The 26,094-nt window shown below is 40.4% G+C and overlaps 1 protein-coding gene across 13 annotated transcripts in view; it reads right to left on the minus strand.

Annotated features, from left to right (window-relative positions):
* Positions 1-26,094, minus strand: part of LOC139671172 (poly(rC)-binding protein 3-like) — a 511,988-nt gene that overhangs the window by 41,071 nt on the left and 444,823 nt on the right. For all 13 annotated transcript variants that reach the window (XM_071553579.1, XM_071553578.1, XM_071553569.1 and 10 more), the window contains 5 exons: positions 22,175-22,328; positions 9,755-9,778; positions 9,626-9,658; positions 7,036-7,152; positions 1,011-1,142 (listed from right to left, as the gene is read on the minus strand). In XM_071553579.1, coding sequence (XP_071409680.1) covers positions 1,011-1,142; positions 7,036-7,152; positions 9,626-9,658; positions 9,755-9,778; positions 22,175-22,252 — 384 coding nt within the window. In that variant the 5' untranslated portion in view covers positions 22,253-22,328. The remainder of the gene's footprint in view (positions 1-1,010; positions 1,143-7,035; positions 7,153-9,625; positions 9,659-9,754; positions 9,779-22,174; positions 22,329-26,094) is intronic.

The raw sequence follows: 26,094 nt of genomic DNA on the forward strand, positions 1-26,094 counted from the left end.
CCACACAGTTCACACTCCTGCCAGCTCTGATTTTAATACAACTAAGAAATCAATTTAAAAGCTCCATAAAACCTACTGTCTTGAATCTACATGTTAGACAAAACAAGGAAGTTTCACCTTGGTAGAGCCTGTCCAAAGCTTTTGTTTTGACACAGACAAAAAAAAAGGATCAACATATTATCTTAATATTCAATAATTCACTCCCTGTTGGAATGAATATAAATTTAGATGGAATACTGTCACTTCCTCCAGAAAGATAATCCCCTTTTCTAAAATGTCTTAGTCAGATTTTCTCTTTATAACTAAGCATGTACCTAATTTTCTTGTATGACTGATTACAAACACTGAATCCTTGGCTTTGGCATGTGCCATATTGTTACAGTCATGCATGGAAGAATTAAAATTGGCACAGTATTATAATTTTTGCATTTTTTTGTTAGAGGAAAAAGTGGCTGCTAGAACATTAAATGAACACCTGGATTAAAAAAACCAAAACAGTATGTGTTTGGAATACATGAAATCAGTTCACCTGGGGCATACTGACATTATGGAGAAATGGGAAGGGATGATCAAAGTCACATTTTTCTAAAAAGTAGATCTGCTAACCTGGACTTTCCAGTGCTACCTGTGTCTTTCTCTGTCTGCAAGGTGGTATCCAATTTGGAAATGTCTGCAAGTCTCTGACTTGGAATAATCTGAGTATTGCTGTGGAGGGGCCTGTGCCTGAAGAGAAACCTGAAGAGCCATTTCTGTCACTGTTGCTTTGCTTAATTGTGCATCAAAGACTTCACATATTGCAAAGCTGTTTCTCTATTTCACACGTGGTCTTTAGTGTCAAGGCAAATACAAGGAAAGGCTGCTTCTCCAAGAGCAAGGCTTTCACAGGTTGTACAATCAGCACATGCTCGTGCTGGTGTGATGAGCACAGTGCAGTGGGTGATGCTGGCCAGCACTGCAGTAGGATGCTGAGCTAGCCAGTATCCCCAGCAGATATACGAAGACTTACTTACCTCCCTGATTTCTTTGATTTTGGAACCTCCTTTTCCTATAAGGGATCCACACTGACTTGCTGGGACAACGAGCCTCAGTGTTACAGGTGGTTTGCTTGTCACCGTGCTGTTTGTCATTGAAGCGTTTATGTCCTGTAATCACAATGTCAGGGAGCATTAGCGGGGGATTTGTCATTCCTGGTAAGCACTGCAAGGCTCAGAGAAAATGCCCTGGCTGCTCATGGAGACCTGGGGAGCGTGCAACCTGTCAGAATATGTTTTGGGGTAGGAAAAGTAACTGGCTCTGCTGGTGATACACCGTAAGCATGAACTGCATTAATGGCTTGTGCCAGAGGAACCCTTCAGCTGTTTGGCATTGCAGGTCCATGCTGCAGGACCAGAGAGCAGGACTAGGAGGAGGAGGTGGTATCTGTCATTAAACCAGTCAAAACAGATGGAAAAGGCCAAGAGGCTTTTGTGTTCACAGGCTTCCAAGTCCTGTTCTGGTTTCTTTTTTCACCACCTCAATTAGAACATTTATCTTGTATGACATATCTTTGCATTTCACATAATTTCTTCTCAGATTTGATACAAAAAGGAAAAAAAAGGGAATGACAATGAACCTGTGAATAATTTGACTCAGAGAAAAACAAACAGGTTAGTTTAATAAATATTTTGTTGCTTCCTAGATTTAATTGCTGTTTCATAGCAGATCCATAAGCATTCGTATTGCTACCCAGTTTCTAAATCTTTTCCATCATGGCTTTACAACCATAATAACAAAGAGCTCAGCAGAACAGCAATTACCTGTATCCAGGTAATGTAACATGTAAAGTAACACATACCCGATGAGACTACTATACATTCTCATGAGCATCTCAATAGACTTGTTTCAATGTTTAAATAGTTTCAAATATATTTTATTTACTAAAATCTTTTAGGCAGGACAAAACAATCCCTCTAAAGGCTTCATCACAGAGGAAAAGATAATGTTTATCTTCCCACTGGTTGAAGGGATGCTGTTAAAGGAATTTAGGATCACAGAAACAGAAAGCTATAAGCTGCATGGCACCTATCCAACAAGTCATAATAATGTGTATTGGAAACACTAGCTATGAGCTGGAAAGACTGTTTCTTCCATCTGTGAGGTGGCATGGCACAACTATTAACACCCTTCACAGAAATGTTACCCAAAACTAGGACAGGAATGAGAAAACATGCATTTTGCATTCACTTAACTCATTTATGATCCAACAAGAGTTCCAGCAGATAGAATTGATATGATTCCCTAAATTCTTGCTTATTAAGACTATCACTTGTTAAAAAAAAAATTCCTATATCGTGCAATTGGCAACCCAAATTAAAAAAAAAAAACAACAAACTGCTCAATACTTCAACAACTCTGCATGTCTCACTGAACCGGTGTGGGAGCCCAGTAACACCAGCACTGATCCCTACTATCTCCCCAGTTCTGAGGGCAGCATTCTTCCATCCAAAAAATGGCTTGGTATGGCTTTGCTTAGGTTAAAAAGAAGAAAAAAGTCTTGCACAAAACGAGGCACTGCTGCATGTGGCCAAACAGCTATCAAATCATTCCTCTGCCAGCGAGTAGTAACTCACAGTTCGTTTAGTGCCTGTGTCAGTGAGAGATTGCATTCCAAAATAAAGTGAGAGAGATAACAGAATTTTGCAGCACCCATGTACTTGAAATAAAGGCCAAGTCATCCTAATTTTTCAGCTGGAATATGCCCCCTCACTATATCATGTTTGTGTCAGATGCCAGCACATGCTTGTCCAGATGTAGGTAAATAATCCTCTTCAGCCACACAGCATGACCCTGACAATGTCTCCTGCTTCTGTATCATACTTGGCCTGGCCTCAAGCCTTCACTGCTGCTTTTGAAAGCACTTTGCCAAAACGGAAAGCCACTACTCTCTTTGTTTTCTCCTCATCATTTAAAAAGAGCAAAATCTAAACACACTGCTCAGCAGCATGGAGTGCATAAAGGAGTGATTCCAGCTTAAAAACATGATAGAAAAGAAACGAGCAGGAAAAAAATACCCTTCAGAACTGAAGTGTCCCAAGTAGGGCTCTTCCTGTGGCACTGCATCCCTTTCCTCAAGGCTCTGTCAGACACCAGAGCTGGACCTTGCATGGCTTTCTGCCTGCTTGGTGGGCTGCTCCTCAGCCAGGACAGGCTGACTGGCAGTCTGGAAGTGCTGGGAGTGCCAGCCCAGCTGTACGTGCTGGTTATTGCAGTGCTTAACTACCATGTACTTCAAGTGGATTAAACACTTAGGCAAAGCTAGAACTGCCCTGCTCACCAGTGCAGTTACAGCTGCATTTCTCGGGGTTCAGCCTCCGGTCCAGAAAAGACTGCTCTAAAATGTCCTCTCTTGCAATTTTGGTGGTCTGCCTGGGTTAGAGACCTTTTTAAAGAACTCTCTTTTTCCTCTGCAGTGAATACTTCAGTTATTTATGTAATTACCTACCTAGCTTGTAAATTCATCATAAGACTGCTAGAAAATCAACTTTTATTAGGAAGGTTGTCAAAACAGAATGATATAAGGCTGCAGAGCAACTATAATGACAACGAAACCTTTCTTTTTTTCCTGTCTATCTGACACATTCTGAGATCTTTACTAGCAGTAGAAAAGCACTCCAAGGCTTCCATGTCTTCCTAGACCTGTTTATCCCCAGGTCTACAGCTGTAGGGTTGAAATTAAAGGTTCAGGGGCTTCCCATCAAAATGCTTCATGTGGGCATGCATAACTAATACCAAAAATATCCCTCAAAGCAGCAGTTTCACACATGCATCTTTCTTTCTTCTGTTTGAATGTAGCTGCAATACCAAGAGATAGACTGAAATTTTTAAATGGCTGAGGAAATCTCCAACAAAAATATATGTATGAAAAACAGCATTTGGTAGCTAACTTATTTCCAGTTCCTGAAACAGCACTTTATTTTGCCTCCAGAGAGTCACAGTTACCTCATTTTATTGACAGAAAAAATTATAGGAAAACTAATTGATTGTATAAGACATATTTCTTTACTGCTGTCCTTTTAAATATACCACAAATCAATTACGTTAAAACTAAATACAGATATTTCAGAACATATAATGGCAGCATTTGATTTGCAGGGAGTGTCAATACTCTTTGCTAATGCCCATATGAAGAGTCCAGACTACCCTCTAAAATCTGCAAGTGCAAATATGCATAAAATCCATCCAGATGCCTAAGTTTCAGATTTCTATTCCTCTTGCTAGCTACAGCACTTTCAAAGACTACACCCCATTGGGTGGTGGGCTGGGGATGTGATGCTGTGCAGTGTTTGATGTTTTTATGAAAAATGCAGCATTATTTCCACTGGGTACTAATTTTGGTGGGAACTGGCAGGATTATCTGTGTTAATGATTCCCTCAGCACTTTTCAGCATAAGGCCCTAGGCAGAACATGTTTTTTGTGTAGAGAGGAGAGAGATTGCTCTCTCTATGACTCCGTGGACTGGAGGGTATGGTACTGTACACAAAGACACCTCTTAACCCAAAGGAAACAGTGGTCGGTACAAGATGGGTAGAAGATAAAAGATGAGAAAGAGACAACAACAGGTGGTATTAAAATTGGGTTAGACAGAGCTACTTGCATGGTTCTGCAGGATTCAACCTCAAAATCATTATTATTTCATTAATAACAGGCAAGAAAAAATATTAGCGTTCTTATAAAATGTGTCATGTCACAAAAAAATCATACTTTATTGATATGTTGAAAGACTGGAATATCACACAGGAAGACCGGAAAAACCAAGAGATTGAAGAAATAAAAATGGGATTAACTTTTGCAGTAGATTAAAAAAAGATTATTCGTCTGGGGGCTGACAGGAATGTTTGCCAAGACTGAAGAGGTGAAAACACCTGAGCAGGACCTGGACATATCTGTAGGAAAGGCTTGGCCCCAGCCCCTGCACATGCACGACTGCACGTTAGGACCTAGCAAGCTAGCAAGGTCAGGATGACCTTGGGGCAGCCAGAAGGAAAAGTAAACAACCCCAGAACCGTAAACGGGCCAGACAGCCTGTCACCAGAGGTTGGGCTGTCCAGCGCGTGGCCAGGTCGTGGTAGCTGGCTTTCAGCCAATGAAAAGAGACCCTTGGCTTGTGCACAGACCTCTTGACCTATCCCTAAGCTGTCTCAGTTCACGTGTACTCCAGAAAACATTATATAAGCTGTTCACTGCCCCCCCCCCCCCCCCAATAAAGTTATGCTGAACGTTCTTTTAACCTTGTGGAGCCTGGAGTTTTATCTCTGTGAGAATTCATCCAGGTATTCGGATGCTGAAACCCGGGGTCACGCTGGGGATGGGCAGGCCGGGACACTGAAAAACCTCTCACTGATACAACAACAGCTGAGCTTTTTCCCTACAGATACCCATCATGGCTCTGTGCAAAGCACTGCACTAGCAGGAGGTGAGGCATTTCCAGCAGTGGTAGGATGTGTCAGCATGATTACTAGGACAGGGGACTGCTAGTGCCATTAAATAAACCTCTGTGGAACTTCATTTGCAACCTGTCCACAATTAACACAAACATTCAACACAAACTGTAACTGGAAAAAGGTAGAGCGCGACTCTTAGAGTCACTAGAGGAGCAGGGAATGCATCCTCCGAAAGGCTGGGTTTGGATCACTTACTCTGGCAAAAGCAAGGGTATGAGGGGACAAAATCAGCTTCTAAAAACACCTCTAGGAGGGAAATCATCAGGGATGGAAAGGTAAGAATTATTTAAAGTAGAGGCCAGTGCTGGCACAGAAGGAAAGCTGCATAAACTGTTCATGAGTAAATTCAGGTGAGGAGTGAAAAGAAGTTGTCAAATTATGATCCTGAAGTCGTGGCTCCAGTATCAGGAAACATAAAAAATTCTAACTAGTTTTTGATCATGCTGTGAAGTTGCAAGACATTTGGCTTATGCTAGAAGACAACTGCATCTGATGACCTATAAACTCTCTTCTCGTCGTGTTGGTATAAACATGAGCAACCACCATGGGTAAATAAAGGCACATACTGTCATGTTTCATCAATATCAGCACCTCCCAGTATTATGGGGAGATGTAGAGACTAACTTTGACTTGAAGAAATAAGTACTTTTGGGAAAGAGATTAATATCTCTCTAGTTTAATCCCTTCTGGAGCGACACAGCTTCTTTCTTCTGCTGCAAGTGATTCAGTCCACCTATCTGCAGGCTCTTCCTTTAGGAAAAAGAAAACTTGCTTTCTGCAAGGGCATCTGTCTCTCCAGAAAGGACAAAAGAGATGCCTGGACTAGTCATACGATTTTCAAAAGTAGAGGGAATTAAATTCTCCTCAGAAGGACCAGTGTTCATGTTCTGCACTCTGTTATCTTTTCTGTGAGGTTTTCCATTAAAGTGGCGACCACATCTAACTGTAGCTGGTCCATGAAACTGAAGGAGATCCCAGCACTTTAGATATATACATATTTGCACAGAACAATTACTCTACTGTGAATTGAGCTCTTGCCTTACTTACTCTTAGTGCCTTTATTTTAATTGATTTTAAAAGCCAAGCTTTAAATATGGTAATTGGCAATCATATAGTTTGTTTTTAAAACAAAAATTTTCTAGTTAAATGAGTTATATATTCATTTTGACATATATAAAATTTACATCATTACCAACTGTGTTCATATAAAACAGAGTTAAAAGTTAGGTAATTATTCTTTTCAAATCAAACCCACAATGGGATTAGAATTTTTCCAAGACATTTTTCCTACCATTAGCACACATTACTAGAAGCAATTGCTGCTCCCTGAAGCCTCCAAAAACCAGAAGAAATGATCAAACAGCTTGTAAATTGACCCATTATTTTTCTTCAGCATTGCTGCCAAAAGCATTTATAAAAATACAACCACTTTCGTTGCTATTAAATAGAACATTAAACAAATCCTATTTAACATTAAAGCAAACATGAGAAAATTCAAACAGTGTTTATATTTCAACTTGAAGTGAGAAAAACCCTCTTATTTTATTTGCTTACCTCTTCAAATTTTAGTGCAATCATAGAAAAAGCTTTAAAAATTGCATCTGTTGGGCCTGTTATTGTCACAATTCTCTCTGGACAAGTGCCTTCTGAAATATTGATTCGAGCACCACTCTGTCAAAAGGAACAAATATTTTTCAAAGTTATGCTTCCCAGGGAGCAAAATAAGCAGGATTAGGGATATAGTTTGAGAAGGAATACCTTGAGGCATCTAATTCCCTCTTCTACAACTGCAGCCCCAACATCATATAATTTCAGCATAAACTGATCACATTCCAAAAATTCATCAAACTGCGGGAAGCCGGATTCTGTCAGAGTAAATACTTAACAGCCTCCTTTGCAGTATGCAAATCGCACCTCTGCAGCTCGAAGTTGCAAATAATTGCAAATCAAGTCTCTTCCCTTCCCTCTGGCAGGATTAAACTTAAGTAGGACTGGAGCTGCAGAATTTAAGAGTAGGTGTTTGTCTCCAGGGAGCACCAACATCTCCCAGGAATGATGCACCTCCCTGGTTTGGAGCCTCAAAGGCAACGTTTGACCTCTCTAGCTGAGGCATTGCTTTGCACTATGGAGAAGGCTCCTTATAGGTGTGTCTCATGGGAAGGCAGTCAGTCGATATGCACTGAACAATCCTTTAAAGCAGTAGTGGTAGGACAGGAAACAGTGACAGCATTGTCTCTGTAAGGTAAGGAGCCTGTAGGATGGAGATAGAAAACTTCAAGCCTTGGATACAAGCCAGTATAGCTCTCAGGTATACTCAGTCCTCTTTATGCCACTGTGACAGAACAGAGAAAACATATATATATGTATATGTAGATAATGATCAAATCCAGTTCAGGTAAGACCCACTTTACATGTTCCCTGAGGTTTCAGGCATGGAAATGTGTTAGTGCAGCCTACTAAATCACTGGAGCCTCAAATCATCCACAGGCACTGACCTCAGGGATGAGGGCCTGAAGCAAACAGGAGACAATCTGGGCTAATGTGGCCTTTTGCCTTCAGGGTACCCTTGCAGAGTCTGATGTGCTCTGTGTCCCAGCCCTTACTCCCATGCACGCTGCTTTCCCACAGCAAGGGACTGTATTACCCCATGCAACAGCACCCAGGTACAACAAGAAAAAAACAAAGCCCTATACTACTGATAGAAAAATCTTGCTGCCACAGACCTGGGCACAGAATTGAGGTTTTTGTACTTATCTTTAGGCCCAAAGTTGTCTCTGAATTTCCCCAATGACAGAACAAGACAGAGTAACATTTCATACCATAAAGATGGCATGCAATGTGCCACATCTCTCAGGAAGCTCAGAGTAAAAGTTGCATTTTGCTTTTAAAGAAGCAATGAAGAAGGACTAAGGATCCTAACTCTTCTTTAAGATGTTTAACTCAGAAGTCAGGAGCGCTCTCCAATGATGGCTTCCCTTCTGTGCATGCAATTTATATCCAAAGACATTTGCCCATGATCATGATTAATAATTAAACTGTGTTTAATCAACTGGTAGGATTACTTAGTATACTGGAAACATTTTTTCTTACCTTTTTTTAAGTCTTAGCAAATGTACTTATGTGTGAAACATGGGTGAAAGTTCTTATTGTCAATAAAGGAGCTCTGACAGTCAGCCTGACAAAGAAATCCCCATTGTGTATATTTAAACATGGATGTCTGCAATTCTCTTTACTAAAATACTTTGACATTTTTCTGCCACAGACCTTCTATCAGTGTATAATACAACAAAGCAGCTGACGTAGTAATATACTGCAGCTTTACTAGAACCAAATTGACTTTTCTATAGGCATCCTCTATACACTGCACTCCTAAAGTTTTGAACAATAGGATTTAGTCTTCTGACTTACACTTTTAACAGTAGCTTCAAGGAAAAAATAATGACGCAGATCTCCAGGTCGGAAGTGCTGCCTGGCAGACCAGCATGGGTCTGTAACCTCCAACTGCTCTGTAGCAGGGAAAGAAGGCTGCATACACAGGGGATACTAAGGTTTATGCAGTACCCTGATTTAGTTAATCATTTTGTGTCTACAACCTTTTCAGGGGATGTGAATGGCAGGTGTGTAGACCTACCCTGCCCACATCCTACTCACAGCTGCAAAACGAGGCAAAGTTAAGGCTTTGCCAAGACACAGCAGAGGGATGCTTTGGCTTGCACAAGTCTGGCTCCAGCTCTGCAAAGCTTGTGTCTACCCTCAAGCTTGATGCACATCAATCTAATGCTTCACTTCAGATTTGTAGAAACTCTAGGAGGAGGCCAAGCCACATGCAGGACACACATAGGTATGTTAACGAAAGATACAGTGGGTTTGATGCACAGAATCATGCTGGTAAGCTGTTTCTGAGATAAGACAGAAGCAAGCATATCTCTATGGGAATGAAAGACTCCAGACTGCTGTAGCGATAAGGAGGTTACATTAACATCAGTGTTTAATTTAGGCCAGCATATTTATACACCGCCGCTTGCAAAGAACGGTGACGTAAAATTAACTCCCCACTTGGTGGCAGCATCGGGCTGCACATGCTGAATTCCCTGTTCCCTGAGCTGGAAAGAAAGGCAAGTGAAGACATCAAGGCTTGTCTTACCTCCTCTCTCATCTTCTTCACTGTCTCACCTTTCTGTTAAAGAAACAACAACAACAAAAAAGGTTAGTCTGGGCTAAAAAAAAGAACTGCTATACAATATTTTGACATGAATATAAATAATTTTCTGACCTTTCCGATAATGCTTCCAACCTCCTGAAATAGAAAAAAAAGACACTGTGAATGATACAATTTACTGCAGAAAAGCATTTGTGCTGCTTCTAAGTTATTTCACTATCACTTATTCAAAGCTTCAGGGTGAAGCGTAGCCCCATTCCATTGTTGCTGTATACAAATATGCCAGATCAGATACAAAGGGGTGGACTAGAAATGCAGCTTTGTAGCCAACTGACTGTGCAAGAAAAACACCTTTAACAGAAACTGATCTTGTGGTTACAGATCAATCCTGCTACTATAAACACAGACAAATCCCTATCAGGAAATGAAAAATTAAGAAATAATGAACTGCACAATCTACTAGAGAAAATGAGGTGTAACATAAGCATCAAAATATTTGCTGGTTTCTCCAAGGGCAGGCATTTACCCCATTTACACCATGTAATAGCTAGGGCTGAATTTCCATGCTACCAAATGTTATTGTGTAAACACCTGGTGGCCTGTCTTAATCTCCCTATTAAGCACTTACAGAACAATAACTGGTAATGACGTTTTAGGGATTTGGGAATTGCTATTAAACTCCCACAATTTTCCACGAAGGGAAAGAAAATACTGAGAAACTGGCTGTGAACATACAATAGGAGAACAATGTGGCAGTTCTGGGTTAAAAGCTTTGTGAATTAAACCAACAGGTAGCAAAAATGAAACTATTAACTCTAAAAGAAATAGTCTTAAGTGGGGTTCATCCTAAAACACAGTGCAAAGTGTAAGATTTCAGAAATCATCCTCCATTGCCCTATCCAATGTTGAACTAGGGATAAAGTGGTACTAAATTCACCACAGTAGAGAACTACCTGCAGTGATCTTTAAAGTTATTTTTCACCTGTTGTTTACAAGCTCATGCCATGAAACTGTCTCTGCTTGCATTTCCTTATATCCTCACCAGATGCAAGGACTTCAGTGAGAAGTTACCTATCTCAATGAAGAACTTTGGCACACAGTTCTTTTGCACTCTGTGCAAGTCTGCACGTAACACCAGACTCGGAGGAACAGTCAATACACTGCTGGACAAGGCTGATATCTGGAATCACCTAGACAGGCTGGAGAAATAGGCCGAGAAAAACCATAGGGAGTAGAAAAAGTTAAATGAAAAGTCCCATGTCTGGGATGGAAAAAGCTCATGCAGCAGGACAAGCTGGGCAAAAACTTGCTTCGCAGAAAAAGTCCTGAGGGTGCCAGTGCACAATGCCAACTTGAGTACATAAGTGCATCAGCAGTGCAGCCCTAATCAAACAAAGACTGGACTGTATTGGCAGGAGTGTAGCCACAGCAGGCAGAGGCAAGTGATTCTTGTCTTATGTTTGTGAGACCATGCCTAGATCTTACTATTTTTTATACTATCACTGTAACTCTACCAACCTGCCTGTAATTGCTGAATGGGCTTAAACAATACCAGGAGCAAGGCTCTCAGTGATGACAAGCCTTGGGAACTTCCCATGTCTGGCAGTTCCTACCTGCCCACTTAACACGTTCAGCAGGTCTACCTCGAAAATGTTTGCCATTCTCTCAGTTACAGCTTTCAGAAATAATTACTTTCATAAAACAGATTCTTAGGAGGTAGAAGGACCTTTTGCTAGGGGTGAGTGTATGTGGTTTCAGTTGCTACGGGCAAGCAACTGTATTTCAGTCCATGGTATAACTACAAGTTTTGTATACCTGAAGTTTCAATAGAATCTAAGGGTCTGGCCTTGAACCTGCAAGCCTCTGTCAGTACAAACTTAGTATGAAATTTGTCCCAATCCATTTTATTATCTTGGACCTTAATGCTGTTCTTTCAGAAATGCATGGATGGGTCATGTCTAATAAATACAAAGATATCCTCTCTGGAAATAGGAAAACAGAAAAGCAATATACTGTTTGTAGCACTGGTAAAAAGGATGGTCCATTTCCAGCATGGAAATTAGGAGTATTTAAACAAGCAAAGTATGCATGTATGGCCAAACTTCGCGAACGAAGATTTGGGAAGGGCTGTCCCCACGTGGGTGTGCCCTTCCAGCCTGCACAGTGGATTTTAGGTGAGGCTCAGCGTGCGCAGAACTGGCCCCACCATTTAAGTCCTGAGGTTCATCTGCCACAGCTGAGCGAGCTTGGACAGTGACAGTGAAGTCCTCAGGACTAGAACCTACAGCACCCAGCATTTCCCAGGAGGTCTCCCATCCAAGTACTAATCCGGGGCTGACCCTGCTTAGCTTCCGAGATCTGACGGGATCGGATGTCAGGGAGGCATTTAACTGCCCACAAGCAAAGTAGAGTATAAAATATTAGGATTCTCAACATGCTTGTTCCACTGAAGTCTGTGGGAGTTTTGCTATGGATTTCAGTGGGGATAGGAATTCTACCTGACTGACCATCACCTTGCTATTTATTAACAAAGAGTACAAGCTGCTGAAGGACTCACTAAATGAACAGTGTGCATCCCACTGAGAAAAAGTATCTCAGTAAGACTGGTAGCCAGTTCCTTGGAATACGCTAGGAAATGTCATTGTAATCCTCTGAAGTACTTCAAACCTTTCCCTCCTCAAAGGGTAACTTTAGAGCTTATTCTTTAAGCAGGCAATTCCAAAACCTCCAAGCAAATGCCACCTCTCTCTCTACACTGGAAGCTGGGATTCTGTTTGCCATTGTGGGGTAAAGTCACAGGGGCAGAGAGAAGCACTAACTTTACATCAACATTTCTCATTTTTTCAGAATTTTGATCCACAGAAATTACTAAAAAAAAAAAAAAAGCAGAATGGTTTGAAAAGGGTCACTTCAGACTCTTCTGGGGCCTTAGCTCTTTCTAGGAAAGCTAGAAACTACTGGTGACAACAGATCACGTCTTAAATTATGATGAGAAAACTACTTCAGCTACAGATTAAATCAAAAGATTCTTTACACCTCACTCTTCAAACTAACAAAGCTACTTCATCAAATGTTTCTTTATACAGTCCAATATTGGTTTCATACAACTTATATCACTTTGAAGTAAGTTCACTTCTAAATGAGATACCTAGCACCATTTTTATGACACTCAAGTTTTATCAATATTCCTAACCAAGGTTATTTTGAGGGCTTTATCTTCTTTAGAAAATGTTTCTAAATCTGCCAGACACCAATGTGCTGTAGTTAACTGCTTAAGATGTATGTCACCTACATCTGTTCATTACAAGCAGCCTTCTCTGCAGCTCAGGCAGAGAGAGAATGGAAGATGTTTTGTTCCTATAGAGGGAGGCAAGAGGTGTACTCCCAAAGGTTTTGGCTTTCTTCATGTGCAGTAGAAGCAGTTTAAACTGACATTACTCTATGTGAAGTTTGGTGAGAGGAATCCTACAGTTGATGTCAAATTCAGCCTCTCTGCAGGTCAGAGAGGAGTTTGATCTAGCTGCACTAGCAAGTAATTGCCTCTTAGAATATACTAATAACTCCTGAACTATTTGCAGGTTTTCAGTGCTTAGTAACATAAACTAATGGCAACTATGATCAATTTCAGATTTATTTACTGTTTAACCATCTACATGCAAATACAGTGGAAAAATAAGTTTTATAATAACAATCGCTGAGCTTCATACAATCACATTTCAACAGCAGATCAAAAAGTAGTGCACAAGAAGTCATAAAGGGAGAAACTAAAACTCAGCTGGGAGAAACACAGATCCAAGCCAACCTGGCAGACTGATGCCAGAGCTAGAAGTATTACCCAGGCTCCTTGGCCTCAACATATAAATGCCCACTCTTCAGAAGATGTGCCACAGCAACCATGTTGGATGAATGGGATGACTTAAAAAGCTGCAAGTGTGTGTGTGTGTCTACATCCACCGATACATATGCATGTGTGTACAGTCAATATATACATGCAGGCACTAAATAGATAGATATCAACTTTCCTTCAAGAAATGACAGCAATTTGGGGTGTTTATCCTGAGATTCAGCCAAGGGTCATGAGTTTCAGATTGTGCCAATATCTAGCCCAGGTAATACCTTACAAAGGGCATTATCTCTTGGTGATGGCATCTCAAGCTGGACAGTTTCACACTTGTACTCCAAGAACCCCTTTGGAAAACCCCAGGAAAATCTGAAATCCACATGCTGATTTCAGATAGCCTGAAAATAATTCACAGGCTGGGGGGAGTGAGTTGTCACTGATTTTCTTTAGTAGGATACTTCTAATTAAACAAATGAAACAACAAGAGGTGAACTGCCACAACAAGCACTGAGAGACTGCTCGGCATCAACAAAATATATTGCTAGCCAACCAGCCAATTCATTGCAGATAACTTGAGGAAAAGCAATTCTAAAAACAGGAGATGGTTTCTTTCATGCTGAAATGCAGCACATAATATTATTTGGACACCTTATTCACAAGAACGGGATGATTTTTGCTCTTAATGAACACGTAGGGAGTGGTGGGCCAATCAAAGAGCAGAAAGCTATCATCTGTGGTGAATGTAAGGCAGCACCAGCAGAACAAAAGGCGGCAGCACAAAAGTCTGGTTTTGCAGGGGCTTTTGCAGGGCTCTTGACAGTGAGAATGACTAAACAAAGATATAAAACAGGCTGCAGAAGAAGGCTATTTCCTAATCAATTACTTGGTGTGTCCTTTGAATAACAAGAGAAACAAATCAGTAATATTAAGAAACAAACGGTTACAAACCTTGGTTTACAGATTATCCTTTGATCTGTAAACATGAAGTGTGAAATCCCATAATTTTTTACAAATGAGAGGTTAGTTTAATAATTACTGTGTCCCAACCAATCAAACCAAAACCAAGCAGCTACTGCAGGAACATAGGAAAAACACAGGTCTTGATCTATTATCATGGGCATGCAGCTTTTATTATCAGTGTTATGGGGCAAATGAAAGAAAAGCTTCATAGGAGCCCTGAGATAAAGCCCCATCTAGAAGGAAAACATGTTTAAGAAATAATAGAGGAACATATACGTTCACTCCAAAGCATCTGACAAAGCACAGGCCCCATCCTAAAGCCTGCAATTCATTCGGGCAATGCTTTGTTTCTATACACTTATCTGCGTTCTATGAGCAAGGATAAGGTAGAATCAGCAATGCTGGACTCTATGAACAAAAAAGCCTACTAGAAAAGCATTGGAAGGAAAGAAATAAAAGCCTTCCATGGTGGGGAAACACATCCATCACAGAACAAGGGGGGTCCTGGCAACAGCAAATGACAGCTGTGCTGATAAAGTTTTCTAGACCCATATCAGCTGTCTTTCTTCCATCCATAAAGAGGCATAACGTAAGTCAACTCTCTCCCTCACCTTGTTCTGAGAACAGTTGTCAATACTTGAATAAGATCATGAATATACCTGTGTGGAAGATCCCAGAAAGATATTCCATGAGGACATTCTGAACACTGTGTTTGCAAGCATGTCATTAGCATTTTTCAGAAAATGGCAGAAAACTGAGTTTTGGGAAACATGATGTAATGTGTCTACCTCAGGGAACAAATGGCTGCCTTGGATAAACTGAGAATCTGATTTGTGTTGTGGGATTACATGGGATTAGCCTCACTGACATGGGAGAGCTCATGTTCCTAGGTGATGCTTCAGCAGCCACTGTCTGATGCTAACAGCCCTAATTTAGTAAGGCACTGCAGTACAAGCCCTTACTTAGTCACATCTTATACTAACAAATGTGGTAGTGAATGAGGAAGCCACAAATCATGGTCTTTTCTGATGGAGATGCCAGTGTTACGCATCTTTCACAAGTCCATCTAGCATCTTTAGGGCAGCTGTGCCAATGGCCATTTCTCATTTGCTTTTGATAGCAGATGGTAACCAGTTTACATCCAGTTTCACATCACAGCTCACAGTCTTGCCCTGCAAAACCAAACCAAACCCAGTTCTGTTCCTTTGCTTGTCCTGCAGCTATGATGCTGCAGCAGCAGCACTATGTAGGAAGTGTCCCTTTTGCAGACTCAGTTCATTACAACTGTGGACTGATGAGGAGATTTTGTTTGGTGCAAGCGGAGACATTTGGCTATGGAGATTGTTTTCAGGGACATACAGTGCCTAGGGGCTGGGGGAACAATCTCTCCCCTTTCTGTTGATTATTTAGGGTAGTGAGAGACTCTTGGCTGCTACTACAAACACTCTAAGAGGAGATCCTTCTTGTGTTGTGTATTTGCATGCAATGTTTTGTTCCATGACTAGACCTCTTAGGTATCACAGCAATGCAAGCAAACAAAACAAGAACTATAATAGCAATAGGCAGGACAGTCAATCCTCATAATACCCTCACAGTGTTCATGGAAACTGGAAAGAACAGAACAAACATTGGCTTGATTGGCATTTTACCGCTTGGATTGTATTACTGACAAGGTGATTCTTGAACTTGCTTTGCTGTATTCTGTGTTTTAATAAGCAAAAAATAAAAGAAAAAGTGGGGAAGGAGAAGGGCATTACCCTTAAGATGGGGAAAATTTATTTCTGTACTTGCTTTACAGTCTTTGAGGGAGGCAATTAGGAGACACAAAAAAAACCTGGCCACTAAAAGAAATCTCTGATGCTAAAACTGTATTATCTGTACTGATGAAAACAGCAATTTTCTCCATGATTTTATTCTGTATTCGAGCTAAGTGGGTGCAATTGCTTAATGAGCCTAATTTTCTTTCTTTTTCTTGTAAAAAATTCTACATATAGCAGCATAAAGTAATCAACAACTTTTCTGAAAGTCACCACTGAAACTGGATCTTATAAGTCCATTCTAACCAGTACTTTTAGTGCCACAAGTCACCCACTGATCATGCTGAAAACATTGGGAACTCAGATACCCTGAGCTACTCAAGGAATCTAAAATTAAGCTTACTGGAAGTTTAGTGCCTAAAAATCAAGGCACTCATAGGGTTTTGTCCCAACCCAAACATTTGACTGCAGGTACTTTTTCTAACTCACTAGTGCTGAATCTGTGAGAAACGTATCATGGAGCAAATGGTATCAGGGAAAGAAAAGCTCCACTCAGTCATCTCATCTTTCCTCAGTCAGTGCAGATTATACAATCTAATATTACATTTGCTACTCTTTCCCAGATATGTTTAAAATTTCCATAGGAGACTAGAAGAACATCATGAAAATCTCAATACCAGGAATTTCTCTTCGTATTCTTTTATTAGGATTTCTTTTCAAAATTTTATTTTATCCCATTATTTCCAGCCCCAAGCATTTGCAGCATTCAAAGTAACTACACTCCATTACGCCTGTATTTATTCTCTTTAAGTATTTATGAGAATGTCTGAAGAAAGCTAGACCCAGTCTCCTCAGCCCCCTAAAACTTTTGTTATATTTCTGTTATCCCTCTGCTCAGTTTTCAACATCACTCACACATGTGGCATCTGCTGTTGAGCACAGAACCACAGGTGTGATTTTGCCAGAAGAACAGTGAGGTAATTACTGTCTCTTTGTCCCATGATGCACCAACGCCATACATCCAAAATTGCCTACAGTTTTGCTGCAATAGCTTTCATCTCCAACTCGTTATATCCCAAATGTGCCACTCTCTAGACACTGCCACATCTGATGCTTTTCAGTCTTTTATGCTTTCCAGATTTCCTTCTGTCACTGAACGTGTATCTTCTAAATTACCTTCTCCGGTTAATTGTCTCAAGTCACCAATTTACACCTCCCAGTATTTGGCAAGAATCCTGCTTCCCTGCCAGTTTTCCCTTCCCTCCTTCAGCCTACCTGTAAATTATTCTTTGTTCTTTCTAACCATCCAACTTCATTAATACATTTTGTTTTTTATTTCTGAACTCCATTCCTGTTCTCTGAAAGATTCCTCAGACTCCATATATTACTATATTCTTCACTGCACCCAATATGGTTTCATCAATGCACATGTTCACACAGTGCCTTTGGAAACAACATATTATTTCTTCTGCAGGTTTGCCCTGGAGGGAAGAAGCAGAGACTTCTGTGCCACCACTGAGATGGAGACCCAAACGGATTTGTGACCCTGCTGCCCTTTCTATGCTGGCCCATTTGAACATTTCTCCTGTTCCACCTCACGGACCTGGCTTTTAAATCTCCATTAAGCTACTTTTCTGAGATTTAAGATCTTTCTACCAGCCCAGTCTCTTACCATCCACATCTACAATTAGGTTTTAATGGTGAGTCTCTAGGGTCTTCATCAGGCTCTATCACTAGCTGTGTTCAAAACTGAACCAGTCCAAAATCATGTAATCATTATCCACTATAGTTAAAAGTAGGTGCTTTTTCATCAGTTAGTTCTTTCTAGGTGTGAACTGATCAAAATCAGAACAAGAGCACTGCACTAACATATGCTGGCAGATACTTGTGCACAGGGCTACAGTTTTCCACATTCTTCCAACCTCATTACCTGTGGCAGAAAGCAAGGAAAAAGAATAGCTACAAGTCATGGGAATAGAAAATTGAGCAAAAGAGGAGCAAGGAATGGTAAGAGAATAACATGGAGCTCTGTAACATGCAGAGAGGAAAAAGAATTTTTAATTTGACAAAAATTTAAAAAGGAAGAAAAAGACACAGTTCTTTTGGGGCCTGAGCTCTGCCTCTCCATACAGAGGCTGTGATAACATGCACTCAATTTGTCTTCCTTAAGTCCTTCAAAAATGTTGAGCTGATATGGGTAAATATTGCCACTCTTGCTTTTGCTGGAAGCAGAAATCTTGCAATCCCTGCAATATTCCGACCCTGCCTACTTTTGAAATAGACAAAGATAATAAAATACCCATATTCATTCACATCTCTGTCCTACACAGGACAGAAGGAAACACCAGGAATTAGCTGGAAAATACAGAAGTAGGCAAAGCGCCAATCCATATTCTCTGTTCTTCTCTACTGAAATGCGTGAAACAGCTATATTACTTAATTAATTTCTCATTAATAAAAGATGAACATACAAATCCACATTATTTAGTATATTCTATATATAAATATCTAACTCCTGCAAGTCCTTCAAAAGGCTCTCCTGTTTCTGACCCCTTCAAAGCAGCATTCAGGTAACTCAGTCAGAAAGGTCCCAAGCAACAAAGGCTGCAGTGCCATGGCAGTTTTACAGGATAAATTCAGTTTTGTCTAACTTGCCCTTAGAAACCTTCAGTGATGGATGGTGCAGTGTGCCTGGGTAGCCTCTTCCCCTCCTCACACATTCGTGTAACAAGTTTTTCCTAACCTTGCTTTGAAGATTTCCTGCAAACACAGACAGTTGCTTCTCTGTGGAAGCAAAGAACAGCTGTGCACTGCCCTTGTAGCATCCTCCCTAATACCTGCCCTCTAATCCATTGCAAGAAAATATTACAAATGTTTTGTGCTGTTCCTGGTTTCTTTTCAGGGCTGTCACACCACCATAATTTTTTAACCAATCTAACATGGCACAAGATGAAAATTAGGCATTTCATCTTACATCATCACAAAATCCCTGAAGTCCCAGATCAGGAGGACACCTTTCATATCACATGCTGGAAACACTGAGGTTATCCTGAGGTTGCCCTTTTATACCTTGCAGTGGTTAGTTGTTTGCAGGGTCCACACAAGCCTTTTTTGTACTTCAACAGATAAAACTATTGTTGCCCTCTCTTAACACCACATTTTCTGCCATGAGACTATCAAGGCTGTGCCTTGCCTGGTTGCCAGCTGGCTGATCCCAAACCTTACTATGCTGTGGGTGAGTGGCTGAGCTGGTCCTCCCAGTAGCCATCCCAGCCTCTTCAGCTGGAGGCTGTGCAAAGCCCTGCAAGAGCTCAGCTGGACCTACAGCTCCTTCCTTCCCCAAAGCAAGATGAAGCAAAGGTGCTGATGAGTCGCATCCTACCTGCATTGGGGAGGCCCTGGATCCTCCCACAGTTCAGGACTGTTCCCATTTGTTTTCCTTTCATCAGACACTAATGTCTTTTATTTTTGATACTTATTTTGTTTGTTGTTGTTGCTTTTTTTATTGCCTGCCATCTTGCAGAGGTCTGTCCATTCATAGAAATCATAATTTTCCTGTCTGTAGGTATAGAATTTACCTTAATTGCCTAATTAACATGTTCATCCTTGACTTAAAGCCTCTATACAAATCACATTAAAAGTGCATGCTGAAAATTTCCTAAGTCTGCAGGATTTACAGCTGAGATAACTAAGAGAGCAGCACAAGTTATGAACTTTCAATCAAAATGAATGCAAATATCACAAAATACATACACCTTTCCTATGTAAAGGTACACTGGTAATAAAGGTTTACAGACAGACAGTTAATGTTAGTGGGGAAAGACCTTCATATTTCCATGAAACACATCAATAAATAACTTTAAAATTATCTTAACTCAAAAATAAGTGAATCCTGTTTGCTATTGTTATTTTTAAAAACCTTTTATTTCCCCTCCTTTCTCTAAAGTTATGACCAGACATTTACAGACCAAGCTCTGATTCAGTTAATGGTTTTGTCTTGAAATACTAATTAGAGGTCAGCAATTTCCACTGATGCCATTACCACAACAAATCTCAAGGAAGAGCCTAGAGACTTGTTTATTCTCCTTTTCCAGAAGCATATACAGGTTTTAGAATGCCTTCTCACACTGAGTTCATATTGACTCAGAGACCCTTCATTCCTCTGTATTATTATTTCTAAATCACAAAAATTACATCAAAGAAGCCATAAGGGTCTGACTTTTATCACCAAAACAAATTCTGATTTAATGCACTCTTTGCAATACTTAGGCACAACAGGATACGTGATTAAAGCACAGTGGAGCTGGTGGTATACCCACCGAGCCTTGTTATCTGAGGAAGCATGGTATAGTTCCAGTTAAAATTTGGAGTAGCTTACACAGGTTGGGGCTACATAGGGATTGAAGACTGGACATGTGACATCCATTATTGTTAAAAGTGGTTGAATCAATGATGTTTAACAGAAGAAATTAAGTTTATCAGATTTCATTTCTCATTTTAAAAGTTTATAATCCTAGCCCACAGTTTACGTAAAATATCCTGCAAATGACAAACATGATTCTGAAAGAAGCAGAGCTGTCTGACAGTGGTTAAAAAAAAAACCCAATACCATCTAAGCACATGGGAATTTGCCCGCAACTGGCAGGACTGCTTATACCCACTGGGATAAGCATGTGTTCAAATGCTTTCATGAACTGGGACCAGAATCCAGTAGAATCAACCCCTAAGACCTAATTTTGAGCACAGACACGTGTACAGATTTTAGGTGGGTTTTGTAAGAGAGAGTGTTATTAAATTTGTTTGACAGATCTCTATTTAAGATGCAGATTTACACACCAGATGTCTGCCTGAAGCTGAATATTTCAGGGGAAAAAAATCAAATAAAATGGCTAGATCATTTCTGAGAAAAAACATAATTTGATCTGACATAACCCAATTTCTGAGGTTTTTAATTTGCAAACTTAAGCTGTACCCCCTCATAACTTCTCCATAAGTAAAATACAGAGGGAGATACCTTCGTCTCCTCTTTGTGGTACAGGTATGAGTGTTCATGCCATGGGTTAAAAACATCCACTGCTTTAATATGTAAAAGTATTTTAGTTATAAAATTAAATTCTAGGAGCAAAAATACTTTTTAAAATTTATATATACAAATCTGATCTCTGGAATAATATGCATATATGCTCACTGTTCCACGTTAAGAAAGCACCCAAACCATCTCTTTTATGTAAGATTCATTCATTAAGCCTAAAAGTGTCTGGTGTTGCCTGATGCAAATCATACAAACAAATCTATGAAATGTGTTTTTTAATTAAAAGCCCATTTTGTGGTCTGGCAAAGTGAACTAAACAGTGACCAGACTGTTAAGTCTGACAATATTGAGGCAGCACTTTGTCTGTGGCACAGATTTCACACTTATCTGCATGCTTAAGTGCTGCACTGGACAGAAACAAAATGACACTCAGCCTTCCAAAACAAACCCACAGGGGACCTGGATCAATGTTTAGCATATCAGGGGGTTTGTTCTAATAAGATGTTACATTAGAATAATTAAGAACTATCCTATTTGTATTCAATAGCACTAGTAACTCTGTGGCCATTATTTCACTCAAGTCAGTGTTCTGGTACCTTAAATAGAACCCTGCAAAACCCAGCAAATGATGAGAAAGGCGAGTTGTATACAGGTCAGCCTCATGCAAGAGTCTGCCCAATTTGGCAAACTACCACTGAAAGAACTCTTTTTTTCTGCCTTCAGATCTGCTCAAAATGGGTTTGTTTCAAGCAGGGTTTCTTTCAATGAACTTGGGCTGCAGTGTGAACCTCAGTGGGATTCCCTGAAAGGCAGGAGGGGATTTCTTGGTCAGGGCAATGGTGATTTTCACTCAAGTTGGAGGAGAAGCAGCCTCTCTGTCAACGTTACTCTCAGGCTCTGCTGGTAACTGCACACACTTGCTCAATACACAGCAAATGCTTCACCTTTCCATGCATGAGAAGGCGTATGGTAAGTGTGACATTGAGACCTCCTTCGGACACTTTTCCGTCCTTCGTGTTCATCCTGGCCTTGTATCTTCGATACTTGAAAGCAGCTTCGTTTTTCTCTTTCTTTTTTTTTTTATTTTATTCACTTAACCTACAGAGAGAGAGGGAGAGAGAAGAAATAAGAAAACGTACCATTGAGTGGCTGAGATGCTCTGAACTGAGAATATCATGTTGTACAAAGCAATTAACATTCTTCCCTTTGATTTTTCTGGACTACAGTTTAGTGCTGAAAAGGCTCCTTTGATTATTATCCCTCCCCATCCAACTCCAAGCCCTTCATCAATTACAAGATAAATGCCCTTTTGAAACCTTATAAATTTTCAAAATTGAAAGTACAGAGCACAGCAGAGTGAAATAAGTCATTTTCTTCTGAATAGCACTTCGACCTTTGCAGTATGTATACAATATATATGTATATATATATATATATGTATTTTTTACATGTGCCTGGTGCTGTTTTCATTTCTCTCCTTGTTACTACCTCTCTATCTTTTTGCTCTTGCAAAAGAGATATTTTTGTTTTCTCTCCAGCTAGAGAGAAATTAATTCTGAGCCTAAACACTGATCCCTGCCAGCAACAGCGGATGACACATTATCAAAGACATCTGAATAACTAAAAGCCACTTGCTGTTGTAAATCTGGGCACTGTCTGACTTTGTTTTTGTCTATGAGGCCCAGAGGTGGCTCAGTCCCTCAAAGGCTTAAGCTGAGCTTCAGCCCTAGGTAGAAGGAAGATTTTTCTTAATTCCAAATGACAAATCGCAGATTTTCAGTCATTTACAAAAACATAAATATCCTAAAATGCTAATGAAAGCTGCAAGGGTTGGCTTTGAAGGGATAAACAAGATGCATTATGAGTTTATTAATGCAAGGAAATTTATCAGTACAAACAAAAATGGGGGCAGGAAAGAATATTACCAAGGGCAGGCAAATTCCATAGTAGAAAAGGCAACTCCTTATTCAGTTTTCTCCTTTTCAGGCTTATCTTACAGAGCAAAAAACCCTTAAACAGCCATCATGCCTCTCAGTAACCAATGCTTTCTGTTACCTTTGTAAAAACCCTACTATCTTTGCATCTTCAAGCTTCCCAAAAATTGGCCTTGCTTGGGCAATGGCTAATGAGCACTCTTAGGGATAACCATTTTGTGTTTGAGTGTACAGCAGTGTTTCCCTGGGGTGGCAGGATATTGTCCCTTGTGGACATTGCTCAGACATGGGACAAAACTATTAGAGGGACTTACAGGATCATTCCCCTAAAAACGCTGGAGGAAGTATCATACAGACTGTTTCACCAATTGATTAAGCTCCATCTTAAGAGCCACTAAGCACTTTATTAAAGTGAAGCCATCTTAGCTGCACATGTTATGTGTGAGAGGAGTCAACAGCAATGTTTAAAGAAGAGCACAAGAAACACGTATAGAGTGATTCCTCATGCACTTGCTGAGCTGGCAGCCATTAGTGATTCATGGTCTTCTGGGACACTGCACCCAGAGCCACACTTTCAATAGCCATTGGCAGACCACTCTTACAAGAATTTGTCTAATGCCTTCTTGAATCCATACATCTGGTCTCCAAAACTTTTGGTCTCACACATTTTATTATTAGTGTGGAAAAAAGTGCTTCTTTCTATCTGGCTTAAATTTGCTCACTGAAATTTCCCCTTGTTCCACATTTTGCCCTGTGAGAACTATCTTAAGACCATCCCAGAAAGTCACTCATCTGAAAACTGAAGCTTCTTACTTCAGCCTTAGCCTGCAAGTGCCCAAATCACTCCTGATGTTTTTGCCATGGGGAAATACACTGGAGGATGCAGAGTTTTCTCTCAGGCCTCTGTAGGAATACTTAGGGCCACAGAGAGTTTCTGTGCCTTCAGTGACTACAAGAATAAGTAGCAGACATGCCTGGGGAGAGGTGAGAAGAAAGGGAGAAAGAGCAACTTAAACTCCTCTTCCCTCCTTCCCGATCTTCCCTTACCCAGCATGGACTTAACACCACACACTCTACAACTCAGCCCACAGCCACTGATATAAATCCATTTATTCCATATTTCTAGGCTTACCACTTACATTACATATTCCCCATTCCAATGGACAAAAGGGGAGATGAGAAACGAGGTGCCTGGATAAGGAGGCAGAAAATAAGCAGCCTGGCCGTGTCTCTGATGCACCATGCATGCAAGAGGGTGAGAGGAAAATGTCCCAAGGCAGATGGCAGGGAGTGGGCAGAGAAAGGTATCAGACTGTGTTCTGCTTCTCTAAGGCTAGACCAAGACTCAGAGGAAAACATGCAACTGGATGACCATCACAGTCTCTTACAACAAGTTCTGAGTGAGGAGCAGAGGAGATGACTGTGGTTGTTTCCAGACTAAGAAGGGGAATGGTCTCATGCTGCTCATCTGCTTTTTGCTGAGGAAAATGTTCCAGCTCGGACAGCCCACGCATTTTTTTGCACAGCTCTGCCTAAGGTAACCCAACCAAGCCCAAAATGCCAAAGAGGAGCACTTTGGTACATGAACAGCAGAATACATCCCTTCATTCTGGACTTTATGGGAGTAACGCTGGTCATCTGAGACCTCTAGAAACCCATGGTAGCTTTAGAGCATTCTTGGAAGATTTCAAGAATTGTTGTGTTTCAAGTAGAAGTGAAGTATTTAAGACTTTCTGTGGATCAAAATTTAGTGATGGAAGTACAGTTATATTTTTAATGAGATGTGTTCCCATGTAGAAAAATAATCCCAGACTAAATACAAATTTACAGTTATCATGGCCTTTTATTACTGTGATGCTAGAGCAGCGTGCTCACTTTGGAAAAAGTTTTGGAAAAAATCTTTACCCCAACAACAAACCTTATCCAAGCCTGACCTTTTTCAGATAAAACCTGAAAAAATCAGCAACGCCCTTTGTGTTGTTTTTTTTTTTTTTTTAAAAAAAAAACCCAGAGGCTAAAAATTTAATTCCACCACAAATCTTGTTAAAAATATCACTGCTATCTAATTTTTTCAGGATTCTGTTACTGTCCCTCCTCTCAACAAGCTTAAACTCTGGCACCTGGTACTATGAAGTAGAACAGATGTCTGGGGGAGGGCTGAGTGTGTGTGTGCCTGCAAGGACTTAGACAGCTGGGTGAGGTACAAAAGGAATTAATTCGAAAAGGCAGTCTCACGTGATAAGGAAGAATATGTGAAGCCTACACAGATACCATGAAGAGAGAAGACTTACTATGCCAGGTCATTTACATCTGCCTCAGTTGTCCTGAGAGTGCAAATATTCTGGGTAAAACATCTACAGCTTTATAAAGTAAACCTACAGCACTGTTAATTACCTGGGTATTTTGGTTTTTAAAGACATTAAAATAAAATGCATTGTTGTACTTCATTATTTTTAACTAGTCAAAGCAAATTTTTCTGCAGACAACATTTTAAATATGGGCTGATTTAGATCTCTGTGTACATGCAGATGTCAGATCATGGCACCAGGAGGGGAATGGTTTCCTCCACAAAGCCTCCTCCCAGGCAGCAATACATTCATGTATTTCTCAACCTACTGCTGTAACATACAAGCACACAGTGAATATTTAATCAGCAAAATATTTTCCCTCTCCTTTGCAAAATCAGCATTTACTACATTCCTGGCTTACATGTGATTCTCTGCAAGCAAACAGAAGGCTAAACACATAAGGCTGAGAGAGTTGTCTTAGACTCTGATAAAAGCAGTGTGTCACAATCTTCCTGATGCCAGAGGAAAGACAGGGGACTCCACAGGTGAGCAGAGAGTATCATGAAGACATGTGCAGTCAGTGGCATGGCTAAATGTTAAGAGTGAGGGTATATGCATTTTAGTCTGCCTTCAGCAGAGAGC

Source organism: Pithys albifrons, chromosome 4 (genome assembly GCF_047495875.1).
Source record: "Pithys albifrons albifrons isolate INPA30051 chromosome 4, PitAlb_v1, whole genome shotgun sequence".
In the NCBI taxonomy this organism is placed as follows: Eukaryota; Metazoa; Chordata; class Aves; order Passeriformes; family Thamnophilidae; genus Pithys; species Pithys albifrons.